Source organism: Orbicella faveolata, unplaced genomic scaffold (genome assembly GCF_042242905.1).
Source record: "Orbicella faveolata isolate gen_17 unplaced genomic scaffold, um_ofav_v1 contig_14, whole genome shotgun sequence".
Taxonomy (NCBI): Eukaryota; Metazoa; Cnidaria; class Anthozoa; order Scleractinia; family Merulinidae; genus Orbicella; species Orbicella faveolata.
The window spans coordinates 11,188,462-11,212,030 of record NW_028301541.1 but is presented as its reverse complement, the minus strand read 5'-3'; the positions used below and the strand labels follow the sequence as shown (position 1 = coordinate 11,212,030).

General features: G+C 37.9%; 1 protein-coding gene across 1 annotated transcript; it reads right to left on the bottom strand.

Moving 5' to 3' along the window:
• Positions 1 to 1,683: 1,683 nt before the first annotated feature.
• On the bottom strand, positions 1,684 to 23,516 carry LOC110069319 (cyclic GMP-AMP phosphodiesterase SMPDL3A-like). Its single transcript, XM_020776839.2, has 7 exons — positions 21,381 to 23,516; positions 10,097 to 10,445; positions 8,468 to 8,776; positions 6,036 to 6,207; positions 5,168 to 5,262; positions 4,707 to 4,931; positions 1,684 to 2,052 (listed from the first exon to the last, which is right to left on the bottom strand). Exons 2-7 carry the CDS (start codon positions 10,425 to 10,427, stop codon positions 1,781 to 1,783), a joined length of 1,404 nt encoding a protein of 467 aa, XP_020632498.2. The 5' UTR covers positions 10,428 to 10,445; positions 21,381 to 23,516; the 3' UTR covers positions 1,684 to 1,780.
• Positions 23,517 to 23,569: the final 53 nt, after the last annotated feature.

The window sequence follows — 23,569 nt, the reverse complement described above, 5'->3', positions numbered from 1 at the left end:
ATACCCTAATACCCAAATACCCTAAGACACCAATACAAAAAATACACCAATACCCCAATAACCCAAAACCTTAATAACCTAATACCCTAGTACACTTATATTCTGTTACCCTAATACCTTAATACCCCAATACCGTCCTACCCCAATACACTAACACCCCAATGCCCCAATACCCTAATACCCCAATACCCTAATACCCTAATACCCTAATACCCTAATACCCTAATACACAAATACCCTAATACCCTAATACCCCAATGCCCCAATACCCTAATACCCTAATACCCTAATACCCTAATACCTTAATACCCTACTATACTACCAAACATCCCTTATTTCGCGGAGATTGTTGTCATTACTGATAACTCGCAGTTTGTCTTGGATAAAACTCAGACTTTAACTTGTATGGTAAGTACAGAGTCAGTAATTTCAACATCTTATTAAGTCTAAAGGAGGCCGAGGACTCTGACTTGTGAATGCTCATGCCTTTCACATTAATTTCTTTGCAAAAGGAGAGGAACATTCGGTTCTTGAAATTAGTAGAACTGCCTAAAAATAAGCATTTGTTACTATGATGGTCCGTCGTTGTATACCCCTGAACTTCAGTACCAATAGAACCAACAATTTTCTTGTTGTTGTTGGTATACGTTTGCTTATGCCACAGTGATGTTTTGTGAGGAAGATATGAAAAGAATGTGTTTATGCTTGTGGTTGCGCTATCTTCGCTATATACTCGAGGATTCGTGTCACTGTGACATAGAGGAGCAGCAAAAATCACTCTCCCTGTACACCAAGTAACAGCAAGGACAGGAAGCACGGAAAAAATATATGAAACATGAACCCGAAACATGTGCTGTGGAAATATCGTGTTTGGTGATACTTGAAAGAGACTCGTGTAATTCGGCTAGACGTTCTAAGAAGTCTTTCCAATAAATATATTTTTCTATTTGTTTAGGTACGAATAAAGCTGAATAACAGCGTAGAAATCGTTGAACTTTGCTCTTATTTAAGAATTCATCAGTGCAATTGGACACTGCATTTTGTTTGTACAGTATTCTTGTTTGAACCGGTTTGATCACGTGAATTTTGTAATAGGATAAGTTTAGTGCTTTTCCGATTAGAGAAGAGTCGAGTCTTTGGCGAGTAACTTAACAAGTTCGAAGTGATTAGTACGATTAAAAGAGTTCAATTATACGAGTTGTCCAAATTACGATTATTACATCGTCTACTGATATAGCAACAACAAATTTCCCGCCGTCTCTCCACTCAAACTATTTGCGATGTGTTTCATTTTTGCTTTAGAATACCGAGAGAGAGAGGTTTGTCTTAACTCTGAACGACTTGCCTTTATTCGCCTTCTCCCGACTAACGCCGAAAGAGGTGACAGTCAGTTGCAACAATGGAATCTAGTCATGCACATTTGAAACTCGACACAAGCTCCTGCCATCCTAATTACAATGGCAGGACCAATAGATTACAGTCGACTCCCGATAACTCGGGCCTTCAGGGGAAATAGTAAAAGATTCGAGTTATCGGGGGTTCGAGTTATCGAGGGTAAAATTATATAGAAAATGGCCTGAAGGGAAATGAAAATTGCTTCGAGTTAGCGGGAGGTTCGAGTTAGGGAGGGTTCGAGTTACCGGGTGTCAACTATAGCTGCGACGATTAATCATACAAACACCATTCACGGTTAAGTTAGTTTTTATTCCTGCAAACCGTGTTACAATGCAAGTGAGTAATACATCCCACACAGTATTGTAATCTTGACTTAATCCTCTCTCTAGCCACCAAGTACTTTGAATTTTTCGTGACACTTTTTGAAATCCTCTTCAAATACGTATCTCATGATACAGTAAAGGGGAAGTCGATCGTACGATCCTGTCTGGTAATTGGCCGTTGTGGAAGGTATATAAGCTTTCCAGTATGTACCATCAGTTTGGCTTATAAGCTCCTGGTTCAATTCGTCAATTCTGTCAGCGTTAATGAACTTGTTTCTGGATGGGTATTTCCTGCTGAAGGTGTAATCGAACTTCCACACCGGATTAGAAAATTCTACAAGAAAACAAAACAAATGCCGTCTGTTTACACTGTTGGTTTCTTTTAGTAATATGCTGTACGAAAATAAAGTCAAAACATAAACCTTCATCACATCGTTTTGCATAACCTTGATCTAACGCCCCGTCCACAATATGCCAGAGAATTTGAAAACGTAGCTTTATTTCTACGTTTAGGCTTACCGTCCACACTAATCCGTCACGAAAACGTAGCTTTATTTCTACGTTTAGGCTTACCGTCCACACTAATCCGTCACGAAAACGTAGCTTTATTTCTACGTTTAGGCTTACCGTCCACACTAATCCGGCACGAAAATTGACCTTTTCTAGAACGTTCTTCAACCCCAAGGAATTTAAAAACGCCAGCTTTGCGTTTTAGTGTGGACGAAAAATATTCTGAAAAGAGAGCTTTTCAAAAACGTTCACGTCACGATAATTATGAGATTTTCCCGCGCCGCCCGAGTTTTCCTCGAGTTTTTCTCCGGCGTGGTATGGAAGGAAAACATTTGATGCGTTTTCAGAGCGAAACGTCGCGTTCAAATTTCTCCGGTGTAATGTGGACGGGGTATTAATACAAGTCATACAAGGGACGATGCGTCTTCCCTTGCTTAATATTAGATACATACATGATGCACCTCTTAAATGTGCTCAAGTTGTTGGAGCTTGAAAAAGATTTTGGTATCGGTTATGACCCTCTTCATAAAAAAAAAAAAAAAATATATATATATATATGTTCAAATGTTGTTGTTTATAGTGGTCAATGCGCTTAGCTACACCTGGCTAGTTTACAGGCATGCCACTTTAAATGAAGGAAACAAAGATATCAACTAAACGTAATAGGCTTAAAAATCCCAACCTGCGGGAGGCAGACCAGTTGGCTATTTACAAGCATGACCGAGGAGTTGAACTAGGGTCTACCGAGAAACAACTCCAGCTAAGTAGTCAGAGCGGGACTTGAACCCGCGACCTCCGGATTTCAAGTCCGGCGCCCTAACCACTTAGCCACGTAGCAAAAGTGCCGAGATTGGTAAAATAACGAAATAAACTCACCTATGATTAATTACAAGCTAAATTATTGGTCTTGATATTTTTATCACAATAGGAACAAACCGTACGATGCAAGTAGAAGCCTTACAGTGCTGTTACCACTTGTGACCAAAATTCTATCGCTACAATTTTTCCCTGCCATTGCACTCAGCTGACAGTTGCCCATCACTGTATATTCTAATATGGCTGCACGATTCGTTCCAAGGGATTAGGTAGTGGAGAGTTTTCGAGAATTTTCGAATTAGAATAACAACTTTTAAGAATTACAGATACAGGGAAAGAACCTGTACTTTAAGAGGCTCAGTTAACCAGTAGACAAACCACAGGAACCCAAGCGGACGTAAAACCAGGTATGGACTTCGGCAAACAAAAGGTATATTAAAACAAACTAAAGCAAACTACGGGTATATTACAAACTCACAACATGACTAGCTTTCAGCTGGCTTGATAGCGCAGTTGGTAGAGCACTGCACCGGTATCGCAGCGGTCATGGATTCAAATACCGTTCAAACCCGAATTTTTTTTTTCAGGCTTAAATTTCTCAACTGCTTAAGGTTTGCGTATAACTGCGATTATCAATCATGTCTTCATTTCATTCTCAGCGGTTCAAATGTATGGTCTTTCATATATTCACTTGAAAAGTAACATTTGTCCGAAAAAGGGTGTGAAATGTGGGGTGGTGTCATCTCTTTTACCGTGGAACGTTTTGCTGAAATTCACCTAACAGAGATGATCCTGGTTCCTCGTTTAAAGTGACCTTCACGACCAATATTTGATACAGATTAACAAATTTAGGATATAAATTTCAACGAAGTTTATAAGCTTATTCTTTTAGGGGAAGGGGCGGGGAAGGGAATATACTTCTAGTCACTTAGGCCCAGTTCAGACGCCGAACTTTCCATGAGCTGAACCAAATACGGTGAATTAAGTACATGAAAAGTTCGGCGTCTGAATCAGTTAAGAACGGCTATTTGAATTTGGCACGGCCCAGCCGTTCTTCCCGCCTAGCTCGGCCGGGAATTTCGGCTTTGGAACGGCTTTGACTCAGACGTCGAACTTTTCATGAGCCGAACCTATAATGCATAAATTATCATAACATATTTTACAAGTAGTTTTCACTTTGCCTGACTGATCGCTGACATTTCGATGTGATTTGGTTTAAACTAAATAAAGTTCGACGAATTAAGTTCGACGTCTGAATCAACAGGTGTACTTTTGATAATTTGGGTCGGTCCAAATTCGAATTAAATTCGATAAAAGTTCGGCGCCTGAACTGGGCCTTACTTTTTCAGTAAATAAATGAAATTCGAGATGTTGAAAAATGAGTTTCCACTATACTAATACAGACTTTACACTTCCCAGAAGTTTTGGATTAATAATAAATCAGTCTGCGGTAAACCACATTACGAGTTACATTAATTGCCTCTTTACTTGCACGTGCACTGTCTTCCAAATCCACTGTAAATGGTCATGTGTGATGACGCGTTTTGAAATAGAGATAAATGGCTTACTTTTGTGCTTACGAACTACAGCCCAAAGCTAACTCGATCACTTATCAGGACAAACATGAGCTATGAGTAAAACATCGTGGGGAATTTTTCTTACCTGTAACTATGACCAAATCGAGGTAGTACTGATCATAATCAACAAGGGCTTGGTTGTCGGTGCGCAGCGTGAACACTTTAAACGCCGGGTTGTTGCTGTAAACAGGTGATATCGAGGCAGTCATTATAACAAAGGATTTCGTAGACGCTTTTTCTGCCTCTTCATTTGCGGCGTCCAAGATTTGAAGATGAAAATCATCCCTGTGAGTGTGAGCATAAAACTGACCTGACGAAGAGATCAAAACACGAGAAAACAACTTTTCAAATTTGATTTCTATTATTTCCTTAGTGCACAGCGCCTTTGGCCTTGTGCACGACTTATTGAATTTTATGCTGACACCACTAAAACACAATGCCAGTTCACCAATTAACTAATAATCAATTTTTCTGACTCGATCAAAAGATGTTAAATAACATGTTTTTATTTTCGAATTAGGATCTTCATTCAAATAGCGATTTTACCTGCCACTATATCATGGTACTTCCCAGCTACAAGGCTCACGTATCGGGTAAGATACTGTGGTAGCCAGAAGAAGTCGTATCCGTACGGGTCACCGCTGAAATAACAATTAAGATGAAAAAAATATAGACAAAAATAGCTTGTTTTACTTATTCATAAGTAAATAACTTTACTTAGCTGGTTAGATGAAAGATGAGTTTTCTGCTTCAGCTTCGCTCTAACTAACGAGACTCGAGCTCTTTCCTGCTTGTGATGCTTGCAAACGTAAGCAAATCTTTAAATCAATATACCATATTTGTATTCACCGTATTGGACTGGAACTAGCCTGCAGTGGAGGCTTCCTGCGGGGGAGTATCATCAAAAAGAGATAAATTTCTATTTGTAAAAGGCTTCCCGCATCATTAGCCTCGGTCCGGTTGCAAGCTCGTCCCAGTCCAATATCGAGAATACGAATATGGTCTATTCACCAACAGACCTGCTATCAGGTAAACTTGCAATATGATTGGCCGAATAATCTTCGTGTTTTCATGATTTTTCTTGAATAAAACAATTTTCGTTGCTTGATAAATGTTCCTTTTTAACTACTACAATTTTTTTGTCAATACAACGGCTTAACAAAGAAGGCTAAAAAAATAACACCTGGCCTTTAGTTTTGCTTGATCAATCGGTCAGTGGGTTATGTTACAACACAGTCCGACGGTTCGAGCATTTGCTCTATGTTGCTATTCAATTAAATTCTTGATTGTTGACTCAGGGCTTCGCCATTAGCCAACTGTTGCAGAAACCTCGAGCAAGCCGCCTTATTGTTAAATAGAAACCTTGAGCTGTATTGTAATAGTTATTATCATAAACTATACCTCAACGACTCACCCGGGAGGAATGTGACTCATTATAAGAACTTTCTTTCTCTGGTTTTTGGCCATCTGAAGTTGATCATTGAACCATTGCATTTGACTTTCAGCTATCTGATCAACAAGCGGATCGGTGTATCTGTTGTCATTCCAGTACATGGTGTTCAAGACTAGTAAGATCATCTTTCCATCTGGAAGTAAAGTGTCAACAGTATAATTGGCGATCTTTAATCTTTCACATGGGATTCAGTGGCGTCGTGAAAAAAAAATCACTGAATCCATCAATTGTTAGATTTAAAAGTCTGCAGAAGCAGCTTTAAAGTCGAGACATCAGAATTTCTACACTCAACGAAAAATCGCTAAATTCAAGCAGCTGTGCTAGAGAGAGCGCATCTTCAAACAAATTTGGTCATATTTTTTTAGTTTGTCGTTTGTAATCGCTCTTAATAAACCTAGTCGTAACCACTGATCTTGTTTATTTTTATAATTATTACTTTTTTCATGTTCTTCAGCCATAGCCACACAAAACCACGTCTGTGGTAAGGAGCATCATTGAATGTTATTAACTCGTGCATTGCGTGATTCACTTTAACTGACGTGACTTGAAATGTCGTGGCTAAGTAGTCACTTAATCTTGCCAAAGATAACTTTAGCGACCCCTAAAAATAATAACCGATACTTTTTTCTACTTAGATCCACCAAAACACGAGATAAAAACATTGGCGGAACAATCTCCTTGCTTGGCGTTGACTTCAGTTTTAACTACATTCGTATGTCTTTAATTGCATATTTTATCTGTGAAAACTAGCATGATATAGCATTGAAGAATATCATCATGGTCGGAGAAAGACATTTTGTTGTTGTTAAAGTAAGTTTAAAGTAGTTATAATTTGGAAAAACTGAGGAAGCAATCTCTAAATGTATTAACATAACTATATTTTTTAGCTCATTTTTCAAAACTTAGGCAATAGAGAGGAATGCTTAGAAAGCAAGACTAAGATATTCAGTTTGAATATGGTTTTGCTCGCTTTTTTGGGTTTGACCATGCAAAAAATACGGTAGGTGTTTACGTCTGACTGAAAAATTATCGGTAGAAACGTTTTGGTTCTACGAAACTTACTCGTAGTGTATGAACGTGAAACGAAAGACTGTGCAGGGTCGTTGACTTTCCGACATAATTCTTGGCGTCTTTGTTTGCCTGGTTTCGTAACCATTCCCTCTACGAACTATGGCCGGGATACATTCCAAAAGCAGCCAAATACGAACAAATAAACAAATTGAATTACAAATGCTTTGCGAGGGATTTACAAACCCTTGTTTTTCTAACCAATGTTGTCGGTGCTGTCGTTGTTGTTATTGTTCAGTATAAACACACATCCAACTCTCGGCAAACATACTAAGCCTGGGTGATTAAAATAATCCAAAATCACTGCAACTTATACTGATTCAAATTTCTTTGTTAGCATTATATTTGTGACTTGACCAGTGTTTCTCCTTTTCGTTATACTTCATGTTATCAAAAATGTTTTTTTTTTTAACATATTGGCCAAAAAATAACAACAAAATAACGCTTGCAAACCGGGAGAACTAAAAGCTGCCGTGGTTAAATTTTAATATGTAGATTTAGGCCAGCCTGAAAGGGTAGCTCCTGGACCGGGTTGTTCAGAGCCCGATTTAGCTAACCCAGGAACAGGTAGAATTTTGATTTGAGTTTTGTAACTTTGCAGGGAGGTTTTCTGTATATTATTTGGCCTTCTGTTTTGAGTTTAATAATCATCATATACACAAAACAAAGTAGCAAAAAACATTTGTATAGAGGAAAAAGTTATAATTCGGTTAACTTTTAATCCTGGGTTAGCGTTAACCGACTTCCGAACAATCCTGCCCTGTTTGCAACAAGTTAACCTGACATGAGTCCGCAATTCAATCAAAAACCAGCACTTGGTCAACGGTCAACTTCAAAAAACAAAAAAAACAAAAAAAAACACATGACCTCGATGAGCTGTACAGTTGAACCCGCGATATGGTCACGTGATACTGGTCAGCGGATACCTTGTTTTGACAGGTGTCAATTGATGATAACATGGATGTCCAAAATCAAAGAAGAGCACGGTAAAGCAAGGCTGCATGTCTCTAGTGTCTCTGTCAACCTATTATTTGGAGTATGCCCGCCATGTTGCGCGACTCCGTCGCCATCGCCGTCGTCGTGCGTACGCGCCCACGAGCAATACCGCTAGCCATGATAACCATGAGAAAATCAACTCATGAGTTTCTTTTTCTTTCCTATATGAGTATGGGGCTCCGCTTGGCGGCCCTTCGGGCCGCCGGAGCTCCGTTATTACCGCGTCTTTCTGAAAACCGAGGCTTGGGTTATGAGATTTAATCTCACGCGACCTAGCGCTTTCAAACCCAGTCTCACTCTGTCAATTTGGTCTCAAATGATAGTCTTACCTGCAATGTTTGCGCTGTAATAGCCACCATCAATAAATGTTTTCGCAAGTGCCTCCATAGTCGTAGGCTTTTGGACATGATCCGGGCACTTTTCGCACAAAATAAGCGGAGCCCAGTAAGTCAGAACAGTCTTGTACCAATCGCTGTTATTTGGTAGTATATAATGTCCGGGAAGATCGTTGTTGCCAAAAGTAGGAAAAACCGGAATTTCCGGAAATACTTCATGGGCTTTGCTGCTGACAAAGGACAAGCTGTTTAGAACATTGTGTGAACCAAAATCGTCTGTCAGACCGTGGCCAGCTGAGTCTCCTATAATAGGAACAAAAAAGAAGACCACGGTATGATAATAATTCAACTCCCTATGGGCTTCTGAACAATATTGCAGATTCATACCTAGTGTATAAACGTGAATTTCTCAGCTAGCGCTCAGGCTGTATGTTAGTAAGTTTCCATTTTCTTGGCACCGAAGGGAAAACGTGATATAATACTTTTAGGGTTATTCAAGTTTTTTTTTTTATGTTACTGGGCAATTTAAATGCGTTTTGGTCCTCCAAAATATTTAGAAATACTGACAAGCTCTCCTCTGATAACAAATTGAGACAATCTTCCTTTAAGCTATAACGCCGTGCGTCAGTGACCAAAAAAGACTAACACTGATGATTAGTAAATAAGAAATCTGACAACGAGTTGACGTCAGCCCCATTTCACAATGGAAACTATAATGATAATAATAATAATGATAATGATAATGATAATGATAATGATAATAAGACACTTCAAATGAGTTTTAATGCAAGCATTTCAAGTAAAAACAATTGTTACTGCTTTTCTTATATTTTTGGCCTATTTAGTCTTTATTCCTTTGTTATTGCTATTTTTTCCTCAGTTTTTTCATCATCGTTGTCATCATCATTTATTTGCCACGTACGTAAATAATGACAAAAGATATTGACAGTACTCAAAAGGCGGCGAGGAGACCTCCAAAAGAAACCACCGGGATATAACGGAGGCCACCTCAGAAGTTAATATATTGATAATTTTAAGTTCTGCGGGCGCGGCATGACCAATTTACTATTTCTAAATAAAAATGTGATCAACTTTTTAGACTTGGCTAGTAGCGTGAAAACGTTACTTAGTTGTAATTTCAAGTATTTCTCATCAAACATGTTTGTTAATATTGTACCGCTATTTGATCAGTGTAGAATTATGCTTGTGCAATCTGTTGTTGTTATTAATTGTTTTTATTTTATAGTTCATTTTCCCCACGAAATTTGAAAAGTTATTTCACCTGAGAGTCGTCTATAGATGTTAATCATTGGCAACTATTGAGTCGTGTTTAATGAAGGCTGTTGCAATATAAAATAGTTGTATATTGCGAGCTTGATTTGTCTCAAACATTAATCCCTTCTGACGGTTTCAATGTTGAGACGAAGAGATTTCCCAAAATTCTAAGTTTATATCGTAGTTAGCCAAGATGAGGCCGCTTTTAAATTATTCCAACTTAAAACAGGCAGTTTAAGTCAAAAAAAAAAAAAGAATACAAAATGTTTCCTCCGAGTATAAAATTACAAATTATTTAAAGAAATAATTTGGCCTGATCGGCATTAACAAAACAATCTAATTGTACACCTGCCAACATTATAAACTTGGCGTCACGTGCTTTCTCCTTCATGCCATCTAAAGTAATTAACCAGAGAGCTGCTGGGGAATCACATCCAATTCTACCATAAGGTGCTTCATAATCCGCGGTAGAACTGGCTCCTGAGCTCTCGCACCAGTTGCTTTCATCCACGGATTTATTGTAAAATGGAGTGAAATGGACGTCGGATACGTGAAGGAACTTCAATTTGTCTCTTCGACCTATGTTAAACGGGCGACCCTTAGGCCTTCGACAATCAGTTGGCAGAGCGAAGGCAAGGATAATTACGAACAATACCGCAAATGAATGGCCCATATACATTGTGGATTCTTGACCTCGCTATCAAAAAAAGAAAGAAAGAAGTGTAAAGGCTGTTGTGGGTCTTAAGAGCAGCTTCGCCTAAATATCAACTAGACTTGGAAATAGCGAAAAAATCGAATTTCTTCAAACTCGCCCAGAATGAAGCCCTACGGGCACTAGTTACAAAAATATCGTTTTAAGTTCGATAAATCAAAAAAATTTTTTTTCCGCAATTTTTTCGTTTCGATGCCCCAAATCGGCCAAAATCCATCGAAAATGAGCGGCATATTCAGAGGCTCGTAAACTCAAAAGCAAAAATCTTCATTACAAACTGATTGCACGTCGTATTTGTACTTCCTTTCTTGTCTATTTAGAGCTAAATAGATCGTGATTTGATCACAACTTAAATATTTGACGAATTTTTTAAGTTAACGACCCAAGACAGCTTTACAAGAGGTCTACATTTAGCCTATTTTCAAATGCTAAAAAGGCGTTCTGGTACACGGCTTTTCCCGAAATGACTAGTTTGGTTTGAAAGAGCATTGTTTCTTCTTCAAATTACTGAAATAAAATTTTTGGGTAAATAAAATCGTGAGCGCTGAGATAGCGAACTAAATGCAGCACTTCGTCCTGAAAACGTGACCTTTGACCCAAGCGTAACGAAACCAATTACTGCAAGAAAACCCGGAAGAAAAGCAAACGTTCCGTTATTTTGAAACAATTTCTAGTGATATCTCTCCGAAACCATGATTGCAAGAAACTATTTCCAGATATGAAATCTTGCAGGGTCAAAGACGGAGCTAAAGGGCGCATTTTGACACAATAACTTTGTTTGCTGAGAATTGAATTGCAGTCAATTCCAGTGAAATTTGCAAACTTGACGTATGTTAGCCGATACTTACCTGAATATTTATATTAATAGAAGAGTCGTCTTCTTGGATTAACCTTCAAAAGAAGCTGGACCCAGATTTGGACACCTCAAAAAGAAGAAATTTTTAATATTCCGTGACCTACCCGATGCTATAGATTCCATGCACATGCCAACCGCATGTTTGTCGTAAATCCAACTGAACTCCACTGACAGTTTCCATGGGCAACCCCAAAATAAACAATCCCCAAAAATGTAAAGTGAAATTGGCTGTCTTCATGAACAGTTAGAAGCTAGAGTCAAGTTCTATTACCTTTAAAAAGTACTTGATTTTATTTGTTTGCGTCGACTTTGTTTACTACTCTCACGTTCTAATGCCGCGAATCATACAATCGGTCACACCAAAGCAGTGGAGACCGTGCAGACTGCAGACACTTGTTTGGGCTTTTCATTGTGACTCCGTCTTTTGGGTCTAGTTACAAAATAGTGTTAAATATATCTGAAAGTTTGTCATTTATCCACAGGCTGCACAAGCGCAGTATTTGACTTTTGATTCAATAGACAAACGCGTACAAGACTTTGTATGGGAAACTTACTCAGTCTGCACGGTCCGCAGTGTTTTGGCGTGACCGATACTACGCAGTATTCGAACGTGACAGTAACGACTGAGTGAACAAAGTAGAATCAAGCATTTTTAAAAGGTAATGGAACTTGACTCTAGCATCTAACTGTTCATGAAGACAGCCAATTTCACTTTACATTTTTGGGGATTGTTTATTTTGGGGTTGCCCATGGAAACTGTCAGTGGAGTTAAGTGAGTTTTACGACAAACCTGCGGTCGGCATGTGCATGGAATTTAAGCTAATTTATAGCAGCGGGCAGCTCACGGAACATTAAACATTTCTTCTTTTTGAGGTTTCCAAATCTGGATGCAGCTTCTTTTGAAGGTTAATCCAAGAAGACGACTCTTCTATTAATATAAATATTCAGGTAAGTATCGGCTAACATACGTCAAGTTTGCAAATTTCATTGGAATTGACTGCAATTCAATTCTCAGCAAACAAAGTTATTGTGTCAAAATGCGCCCTTTAGCTCCGTCTTTGACCCTGCAAGATTTCATATCTGGAAATAGTTTCTTGCAATCATGGTTTCGGAGAGATATCACTAGAAATTGTTTCAAAATAACGGAACGTTTGCTTTTCTTCCGGGTTTTCTTGCAGTAATTGGTTTCGTTACGCTTGGGTCAAAGGTCACGTTTTCAGGACGAAGTGCTGCATTTAGTTCGCTATCTCAGCGCTCACGATTTTATTTACCCAAAAATTTTATTTCAGTAATTTGAAGAAGAAACAATGCTCTTTCAAACCAAACTAGTCATTTCGGGAAAAGCCGTGTACCAGAACGCCTTTTTAGCATTTGAAAATAGGCTAAATGTAGACCTCTTGTAAAGCTGTCTTGGGTCGTTAACTTAAAAAATTCGTCAAATATTTAAGTTGTGATCAAATCACGATCTATTTAGCTCTAAATAGACAAGAAAGGAAGTACAAATACGACGTGCAATCAGTTTGTAATGAAGATTTTTGCTTTTGAGTTTACGAGCCTCTGAATATGCCGCTCATTTTCGATGGATTTTGGCCGATTTGGGGCATCGAAACGAAAAAATTGCGGAAAAAAAATTTTTTTGATTTATCGAACTTAAAACGATATTTTTGTAACTAGTGCCCGTAGGGCTTCATTCTGGGCGAGTTTGAAGAAATTCGATTTTTTCGCTATTTCCAAGTCTAGTTGATATTTAGGCGAAGCTGCTCTTAAGAGTGATTTTCTGAGAGTGTCGAGAATCGGAAGACAGTCACGAAAAATCGATTTTTCTTTTATTTCGCCAAAACATACCTTAACATTAACTTATTCATGGAAAAATAGTTTAAAGTTCCAACGATTTATTCTACGGCCAAAATTTAAGAAAGTTTGAAATTTGCATATAATGGCGGTTTTCGCAGATTAAAATGTTCAGAATTTCACGCTTCTTTACGAAAACAGCGGGGGCGTAAAAACAATCCTATGAAAACAAAACTTGGCACAAATATTATTTCATTCTTTTACTTTAAAATCGTTTAATAAGTTTCTTGAAGTTTTGTTTGTAGCTTTGTAACGAAGGGTATTTTGTACAGCCGCCATTAATGTCTCTTGGCAAGGAACAAATAAAAGGCCAATTTTGACTAGTATAAATGGCCTCTGGTATATATCATTTGGTCAAAATATCTACATTTTAGGAAACCTTAGTTATTGTTTTTTTTACCCGAAAAGTTATAGCTCTGGGAATTAAAATGTTCTCCGTCAATAAAATATAATGTTACGGCATGTAAGCGAATTCAAATTTATGCAAATCACAAGGTTATTCTTTGGAAGTCAACGGTTTAAAACAGGAAACAACGACTCACCGTTACTTACGTTCCTTCTGTTACTATAGAAGTGATTTTAACTTCCCAGTGCCCTTGTGAGCTGCTCTGTAAAATATTTCCAGTAAAACAGCGAGCATAAACGGCCATAAAATTCGACAAGGTCGACAATGTTCATATTTGAGATGAGACACTGAGTGGCACACACAGTCCTGGCTGTTTTCATCGTCTTGCTCAGTCGACAGTCCTTTAAAAATATGATAGAATATTCGCTTCAAACCGTTGCAAATTGGTTTCTAATATCCATATGCCTCATGTCGACTCATGAGTTAATAACTCAATCTCCGTACAGTAAATAAACAACTCGACTGACCTCTGAGGTCAGGAGGTCACCTGATATGTCGTTATGTTACTTTTTCCCGGTTTCACATTACACGCGTAACGCCATATTGAACTTCACGGTATTTAGTTGAATTACGGCATTCAAAATCTCTTTAAAGACATTTCGATTTAAAAAGAAAATTGAAAAAGCAACATTTCGACATAATTGTTAGTTTTTAAGATATCGTTCCTAGATGCATGATACTCTGACATAATTTCAACACTGGATTGATCTCTTTGATGTCGACGTGATTCATAGTTTTGTGCTTAGTAACATTTGGCACGCATCCAAACGTGCGCAAAGATAAATACTCAAAAATAAGAAACCGTTTATCTGCAGGAAAAGCTGGACCGCCGAAGATAATAATGTTTTAAACTCTGCATATTATTTATTCGAGTAACGCAAGCTACCTGCTTTCAGTAACGCTTCGTGTCGCTTAGCAAAAGTGACAAACTCACTCTATGAAAATAAAGGCTTAGTTACATTTGTTTCATTCTTTTATTTTTCTAATCTGAAATTTCTGCTATATAGGCTTAAGATTTTCTTTCCAACTTTACCGTTCAATTTCCTATCCCGGCAATATTTGAAGACATTCCTTCTCATTTGATTACTGTAAAACTTTACAATCACATATCTTGAGGATATTCAATACTTGCCTGTGTCGTTGAAGGCGTCAAAAAAGTGTCAGACATTTATTACTTACTTGTTGAAGTTGTACTCTTAATAGTTTTAAGTTGCGCCTGTTAATGCAAATCAAACATGTTCACTTTCTTATAAAGTTATTGCAATGTCTGTCAAGAGCAGCATGACATTTTGGGTGAAAAATTAAGCAAACATTTAATACATGATCCTCAGTTACAGCAGCACAGAGTTAATCCGTTTTAATGGTAATATGGCTTTTTTAAGTATGTCCAGGTAGATTCTTTTAAGGCGAACAGTTGGGTGGCACTTCTAATTCCTTTTCTCCGTTCCTACTTCCGTTCCTCTTCTCCAATATATGCCTGCTTGCAGGCTAGTGCCTCTCAATACAAATGCAGATTGCATTCTGCTTTCGGGAGTATTGGCCGCCACGATCGACTTTTGAAATCACTTTTCTTGGGAGTGGGGTGGGGGTGGATCGGCGCTACTTCTAAAACCTAATCATAACAGCAAAATTGAGCGTCATAAGTGACTGAAATGACTAAAACACAGAAACACGGGCTGTGCCGTTTTAGTTAGCCAAGGCTGGTGATATACGAGCAGCGAGAGCAAAGCTTATTTCGCGTGAGATTCGCGTATTCTGCTCGTTCCTTTCGTTCCTCTAAATAACGCATTCACTGCCAAGGGCATTATTTATCTCCACTTATTAGTTCGTGTAACTGACGATGTCTGGAGATCTGACCCGGATAGTAGCTGCTTTAAAAACCACAGGCAGTGGTGCTATCCAGTAAGATCGTTTGTCTCTTTTGACTCACATTCGATACTTTTTTTTTTTTTTTTTTTTTGCATTTCTGACACAAGTAACTCATTATGTGACTGCCGGAAAAATTAAGAAAAAATCTATCGACTGGAAAATTTTTGTCCTCAAATACGGCGTTACGCGTGTAATGTGAAACCGGGGAAAAGTAACAATGACATATCAGGTGACCTCCTGACCTCAGACGTCAGTCGAGTGGGTAATTCAATGTACGGAGACTGAGTTATTTACTCATGAGTCGACATGAGGCATATGGATATGAGAAACTAATTTGCTTCGGTTTGAAGCGAATATTCTATCATATTTTAAAAGGACTGTCGACTGAGCAAGACGATGAAAACAGCCAGGAGTGTGTGTGCCACTCAATGTCTCATCTCAAATATAAACATTGTCGACCTTGTCGAATTTTATGGCCGTTTATGCTCGCTGTTTTACTGGAAATATTTTACAGAGCAGCTCACAAGGGCACTGGGAAGTTAAAATCGCTTCTAAGTAACGGTGAGTCGTTTCCTGTTTTAAACCGTTGACTTCCAAAGAATAACCTTGTGATTTGCATAAATTTGAACTCGCTGACATGCCGTAACATTTTATTTTACTGACGGAGAACATTTTAATTCCCAGAGCTATAACTTTTCGGGTGAAAGAAACAATAATTGAGGTTTCCTAAAATGTAGATATTTTGACCAAATGATATATACCAGAGGCCATTTATACTAGTCAAAGTTGGCCTTTATTTGTTCCTTGCCAAGAGACAGAAATGGCGGCTGTACAAAAATACCCTTCGTTACAAAGCTACAAACAAAACTTCAAGAAACTTATCGCGCGATTTTAAAGTATAAGAAAGAAATAATATTTGTGCCAAGTTTTGTTTTCATAGGATTGTTTTTACGCCCCCGCTGTTTTCGTAAAGAAACGTGAAATTCTGAACATTTTAATCTGCGAAAACCGCCATTATATGCAAATTTCGAACTTTCTTAAATTTTGGCCATAAAATGAATCGTCGGAACTTTAAACTATTCTTCCTTGAATAAGTTCACCCAAAGGTATGTTTTGGCGAAATAAAAGAAAAATAAATTTTTCGTGACTGTCTTCCGATTCTCGACGCTCTCAGAAAATCACTCTTAATGCCCTTAAATATGGTTGCTACACAAAATACAAAAATTAAACACAGCATTTAAAAAAGACGACACACCGTTTAAATTTGCAAGACATGTTTCGGATACTCAGTATCCATCTTCAGTTAAAGGATGTTTACAAGTGAGTGACTTTATATAAAGTAGGTAACAAGTAGGCGTAAATTACAAAATGTAGAATAATAGTTACAAATCAGTGAAAGAGTTACATAATACTTAAGGGATACAACAGAGTGGGAGAATAAAAAGGTGCGAATACAAAACTGTGAAAAATGCTGAATACAACTAGTAATTAAAGTAAGAGTTAAATTAACATGTTTGAGTTGTTTATTCAATGCGGGTCGTTCCCATTCAATATGAAGGGCTTCTTGGAAATTAGTAAGAGCCGGGAGCCGAGTCTAAGATGGAAAAACAATTAAAAGAACATAGATTCTTACATGACTCAGAACCCCGAAAATGTTTATAGATATGGGAATTGCGATCCGAGAGTAAGTGCTAACGAACGTTGGTGCCAAAATGTCTAGTGGTTTCACCGACATAACAGGTATGACATCCTGCACATTTAAATTTGTAAACCACCTGGGGACGGAGCGTATTGGGAATCGAGTCCTTCACACTGAATATGTTACTTAACTTACAGGAAGAGAAGGCTAACCTAATGTAAATCCTTACAATACTTCTTAGCGATGATTTTGATTTTACGTTGCGTTTGTAGATTACACCTACTTGTTACCTACTTTATATAAAGTCACTCACTTGTAAACATCCTTTAATTTAACTGAAGATGGATACTGAGTATCCGAAACATGTCTTTCAAATTTAAACGGTGTGTCGTCTTTTATAAATGTTAGCTACGAAAATTTGGCAATACAAAAATTGTGGTTACAGAATTCTCCGCGTGAAAGGAGGGTTTGCATACCTGAAGATCTCTTTATTACCGTGAACAGTCAGTGGTCTTGACCCCTATTTCTGTTAATTATTTTATGATAGTGAGAAAATGAAAACGGGACTGTCCAAGTTTCCATGTAAATTGAAGGCGAATCACTGCCGAGAAACGAACTTAACGCGGATTTTAGTTAAACTGTGGTAAAAGGGTTTTCAATCATGCCTCGTTCTTAAGTTGGCTGAACACAATTTTTGATACCTGTGTTTCATTCACCTTTTTTTTTTTTTTCCAAAACCCTTGATCCTTTGGTCGCCAAAAATGGCAGCAAGAGAGTTAACAACACAAACTTCGGTTTTTTGATAGTTAAGTTGACGTATGTTCCGTTGCTATGGCGACAAGAATAAATATAAACAGGCCTTTAAAATGGGTTTTGCTTATTTGCAGAAAATCAAGTCATTAGATTTTCTTTATAGTTTGCATGCAACAAGCTTGTAACTATGCCCACAAGTTAACACTATTTTCATAATAAGTTAACAGAGAGATCTTTAATAATCCCTTGTTGAAGGTTCACTGGAATATCTAGAATTTCCTTTGTTTTTGGGTTAAATTTCGTGGAATTCTAATGAGTGGTTCTCGAGAAATAGCCGTATTTCCGAGAAAGCTATTCCGCATTCAATCGCATTTTTTCGACTTACTATGCATGCGCTGCATTTAACTAGGTTTTTTTGGTAACAAAGGAAAAGCTGAGAATTGCTGGGTTCTTTGCATCGTTACCTTTTCTAACATACCTTTGTAATAAAAGACTAAAACCACCAATACACTGTGTTCAATTATGAAGAAAAAAAGCACAGATAGTGCGGGCGTTGAGCAAATAAAATGATCGCTGTGTTGACGCCATGTTTAATTTTTTCAATCCTTGTGCGCGCGCTGAATTGCATTAGCAAGAGCGCGCGCGAAAACTGTGTTCGGCCACCTTAATAGATTCTGGCTCACAATAAAGCCTCTTTTCACTGGATTCAATGAAATTTGCGATTTATTTCCGGGAAAATTCTTCTTTGCATTGCCCCTGCGCTAACAGCATTTGGTCATTAATCATCTTCATAGCGAGAACATTCTTAAATTCTTTAACAGCTGGCTTTTGTTTGAGTGTGTTTGAATGAATTGCGAAGAAATCTATTTCAAAATACACTAGCAGTAACTCTTCTAACTTCTTCTTGTTACGTGAAACTTGAATGTTTTAGCTCTCTAGTGATGGTAAGTATGTAGTTATACGTTTCCCCTAAAACTCAATTATAAAATAACAATGAGTAAGGGTCAGCTAACATGTAGACCGGGGCGGGTTGTCCGGACACGCAGGTCAAAGAACTACAGAAATTACCAACTATAATTTTAAGTTTTTTTATTTGACTTTTGTTCTTTCTTTATTTTTAAAATCCTCAGTAAATTACGCACATTTCAGTTTGAAATCAGCCTGGATTTAAAGGCAAGCAGTTGAAAGGCGGTAAGTAGAATTAAAAAGTAGCGAAAAAAAAAAGTTTCTTTGTCATGAAACATTGATTTTGGTATTTTAGATGACCTAAAACAACTTACCTTTGTCTAAAGTGGCTTACTGCTAACAATAGCACTGTTATCTGTTTTAACTGTTTGTAGATTGAGATGATTATTTCTCACTGTTTTAACCACACATGAATTGACATGACGTGGCATCAAATAAACAGTTGTCTGCTATTGGTTCACCAACGGGCTTGTTCTGAATAAACTAAAACATGGCAACTGATTTAAACAATAGGCCGCACCTTTTGAAGAGAAAAATACCCATGTGTTGATTTTTAACGTTACTCTGAGTGTAGCAGTCTAGATTTGCGCTCAAGCAATCAAACGGATAAATAAATGACACCGAGGTCTTTTCTTAGCACAGAGAGAAACTTTATTGAAATCAAACACTAGTCAACCCTTTCCAAAAGTCGACGGACGAGCAGCTTAATCTATAACTATAACCTCTCCACCCACTAGAACAGTGGATCGGAATGGTGGGAGAGAAATTAACGAACCAAAAGTATAATTAGCTCGTAACTATTACTAAAACTGATACGAATACTAGGAAGTGAATTTCGAGATCATGAGAGGATGAAGAGTAAGACAGTTAATCCCCCATTTAGGCCTTATTCCCAAAGTAATCCCTCTCAATTTTTTTTTTATATCACTCTCGGCTTCAGAAATCCTAGGAAGATCTAGAAGTTGATGATACAATCCTTTGGCGCGAATTTACTCATATGGGCAGCCCAGGCGACTGCACGCGCGCGCACTTTTATCCTCCACGATTACATCTATGAAACCTGCGTGGTAACATTATTCTCGAGAGAATTTCATACCATATCTAGGAAAATCTTGAGAGAGAGTACCTTGCGAATATAGCCTAGCTATATGGGGTATGAACTCCGGCGTTACCATTTATCCTCTCTTGTTGAGGTGCAAACAACGCGAACCTAATAAGACTAATAATAAAAATTGGGAAAGTAACTCATTTGCAAGCAGGGGACCAAAAGCAAAATCATTAACGCTTGTTTTCAGTTCTTAGATGGGATATTTAACTCCGCTCAGAAATGTACATGGAGATGAACGACCTGCAACAGCCAAACAGGAGTTAAACTGTGATAGACTACCATCCCTTAGTTGTAACAGTTCTCGTAGCTGCCTCACACTTGAGAACCGGCCGGATAAGATATACATTAACGCGAGCAGTCTTGGGCGGTGTTATTGATTCCTAGCAACCAGATCGATCGTTCGCCTCTCGACGAGTTATTCGCGGATCCTTACAGATTCCTGCATTTCCTTCATCATTTTCGAACCCCCCATAACGTGCTATCACAGCGCTTCAAAACTAAGCTATTTAACTCACCAAACTATTCTCGCCTCGCCTGTAAAGTGATATCGGCAAAACTTAACGTTATTATATTTGTAACTTGATAGTGATGTCTAGATGATATGGAAACGTCGACGTTAGCGTTGATATTCATGTGAAATTTACGCCCAAGAAAGCTATAAATTCAAATACTATTCAGACAAGTAATTCTCGTATTAAAATTCCATTAACAAGCAAATTTAACTTAGGCACTTTTTGGACACAAACTTTCCATAAAAATGATTTAATTATTTCAAAAAGAGGTCAAGTTTCTTTACTACTCATTTTCATGTGATTCACTTTCCACAGAGCTTGTGATTAGTGTAGAGTTGTGATTAGTGTAGTTTTCAGGCAGACATGAGGTTGAACTGAGCGTTATGGATCAAATATTTTGACAATAACAAAACGTACCACATTAATGAACAAATATGTTGACTTGAGAGATAAGTCGTTAGCAAAGTACGACGCCATAATTTTAGAGTTCATTTATTAACTTTAGTCGTTGTATCAAAACAAAACTGCCCAGCCAGTTGGCCATGTTGAACACAGGAAATGTCTACAGGCGGACCAGGTTGTATCGTCCTTTTATTTTGAGATAAATGAGTCAATAAATTTGACTTCAAGGTCGAAGACCAGTGTCGAAGACCAGTGTTCAGTTTAAAAGGCAATGTAAGAGTTGAAAGCAATGTAAGGCGTACCCTAGAATACAGGCCTGTCAAAAAAGCCCAGTTTGAGCTGGCCGGGTGGTGTTATAAATTAACACTACATGGCAAAATTAGTGATTGCCTAGTACAAATTAAACGAGTGAGCAAGCTACCAAACTCTGTGTTCATAAGAAAGGACAGTAGGTTTTCGTCAAAAACTCCTAAAAACGTCGTTTTCTGTTACCCTATTATGACTAATTTGTGTATTGTTACCAATTAGCGTCTAAAAATAAAAAAGAAAGAACCTTACCTTTGACTAACGTGGCTAGATCGCTGCTACTAATAACCACTGAATACCGTCACGTTTACTCCTGCGGTCAATTCTTTTGCATAACACTCTTCCCAAGATACACGTGGCGGGGAAAAGCAATTATTTATTCATGCCTATTCTAGTTAAATTGTTTTGCCCAAAGTTAAATACAGCTGTCTTTAAGTAGATCAAAATTGAGTCAGGGAACATTCTAATGGCATCTGACAATGCATAAAGATAAAGACTGAAAATAACTAGTTTACATGTTAGCTGGAAGTAGGATAGTAGTAATGTTTCAAAAATCGGGTTAGAGGTCCCTTCAATATTCTTGAAACAGCATCCGAATTTAGGCCCCGCGGTGTTCGCATCCTAATCGATGCTTAAGGCTATTCATCGTCAGCGAAGTGTTTGTCAATAATAACAAAGCGATGGCTAAACAGAAGCATTCATAGACTTAGTCGATAATCGTTTCGAATAGTGATTTATTAGTATATTAGCGGCTTTATATAGTTTAGCCAGCCAAATACATTGTATTGTCTTTAACAACGCAGAATCAATACTAAACCTACTGCTTCCTTGACAACGGCTAGCTCCTGAAATATGAACATTTTCGTTTACATACGTTTAAAAATGTTTACAGTCCTTTTTGTGTGTCTTAAATAATATAACCTACGCATGCGTTACGTAAATTTATCTAACTAAGCGCGTACAAGGTCCGTATTACCGCCGTATAGGGAGATTTTGACGAACACCAGCGAGAAGCTATATCTTCTTTAAATACAGTCAGGAGTCAAGTTAGTGAATTAAGTAAGAATTTTTTCCATCTGAGTTTTTTTTGTTTTGCTTAATTGTCATCCCGTACCAGAACTTAGGTGTTTCGAAATGCTTCCTTAAACATTTGTCTCTCAGCTGATGCATTAGTTGTGAAATTAAGAGGAGAATAATACTTCAAAGAACAATAGTGTATTAGCTAATCAGTATCATTTTTTAAAATTCTCAAGGTAAGTAATCAACTTGTAACAAAAATACGAAAATAAGAAGCATCATTTTGTAGATATTGTCCTGATGATTTTCTCTTCTTACTTATTTTCGCGAGTAAAAATTTCTTGACTTTCGCGTTTTGGAAAAAAATTCCGAAAATTAATATTTGCGAGAAGAAGAGCGCGCGAAAATTAAACACCCGAAATTAATTCTACCATGGATAATAGAAGAGACCCAGTCTCTTCTATTATCCATGATTGTAGATTATGAAAGGACACTATTCAGCGTATTGATTTTAAAAGTTCTCAGGCACGGACTCGGTGGTTATTGCTCAAAAAAATGTCTTTATATAATCTTAATGGTCTTGTTTTCAACTCGGATCGCACTCTTCCTCCGATTCACTGTTGTCGTCAGGAAACAGGAAACAGAGAATTGAGACTAAATGTTTTCAACATTACATATACAAAATCAAGGCTAACAAAGAAATCAGTGATTATCTATTTTTCATCTAGGGCCTGCCCGAGATCTAGTTCTCTTTTATTTACGTCAGTCAAGCCTTCCCTAAACAAAATTCAAATACAAGTAGAGCTTTTTGAGCACGGTGCCTGAAAAAGTCGGGCTTGAGCTGCTACTCCAGAATCAAACTAGTTCATGGCATCATTACTAGCTTTTCAGTACTTCTCCGACAAGTCCTTTAATACCCAATTAATGCTCCTGGGCTGAAAAAGCGTGAAAGAGATAAGATACCCGGGGCGGGGGGAGGGGGGGGCACTGCCATATATGGGCTATATAGGTATGTGCCGCTGTGAAGGGTATGGTTTTCAAGCAGTTTACTCTAGGATAGGGTATATAAATCAGAGCGTTTGGGTCTAGAATAGGGTATAATTTTTCACAAAACTGACTAGTTGGTTGAAGTTTTTTCTCTAGACTAGGGAAACCAGGAATTGCCACTCAAAAATGTAAAAAAAAATCAAATCGGCAAGTTTAAATTTACGCAAATCAGCCTCAACAGTGTCGATAGATTGGGGGATTTAGGGAGTTTACTCTAGTATAGGGTAGCAAAATTCAGCTGAACTAGCTCTGGTATAGGCTAAGGGTTCCAGGGTCCCAGCGGCACATCCCCACCCAGAAATTCCCAAAGTACCCCCCCCCCCACCCGGGATAAGATAGAAGTACGGTAAAGTTAGGCATCTGTTGGGCATCTCTAT

Excerpts from the sequence above, each read along its gene's own strand:
- LOC110069319 (XM_020776839.2), bottom strand. The coding sequence starts at position 10,427 with ATGTATATGGGCCATTCATTTGCGGTATTGTTCGTAATTATCCTTGCC. Across the intron at positions 5,263-6,035 it reads ATGAGTCACATTCCTCCCGG|CGGTGACCCGTACGGATACG; the intron begins GTGAGTCGTTGA and ends TTGTTATTTCAG. Across the intron at positions 4,932-5,167 it reads GTACCATGATATAGTGGCAG|GTCAGTTTTATGCTCACACT; the intron begins GTAAAATCGCTA and ends TCTCTTCGTCAG.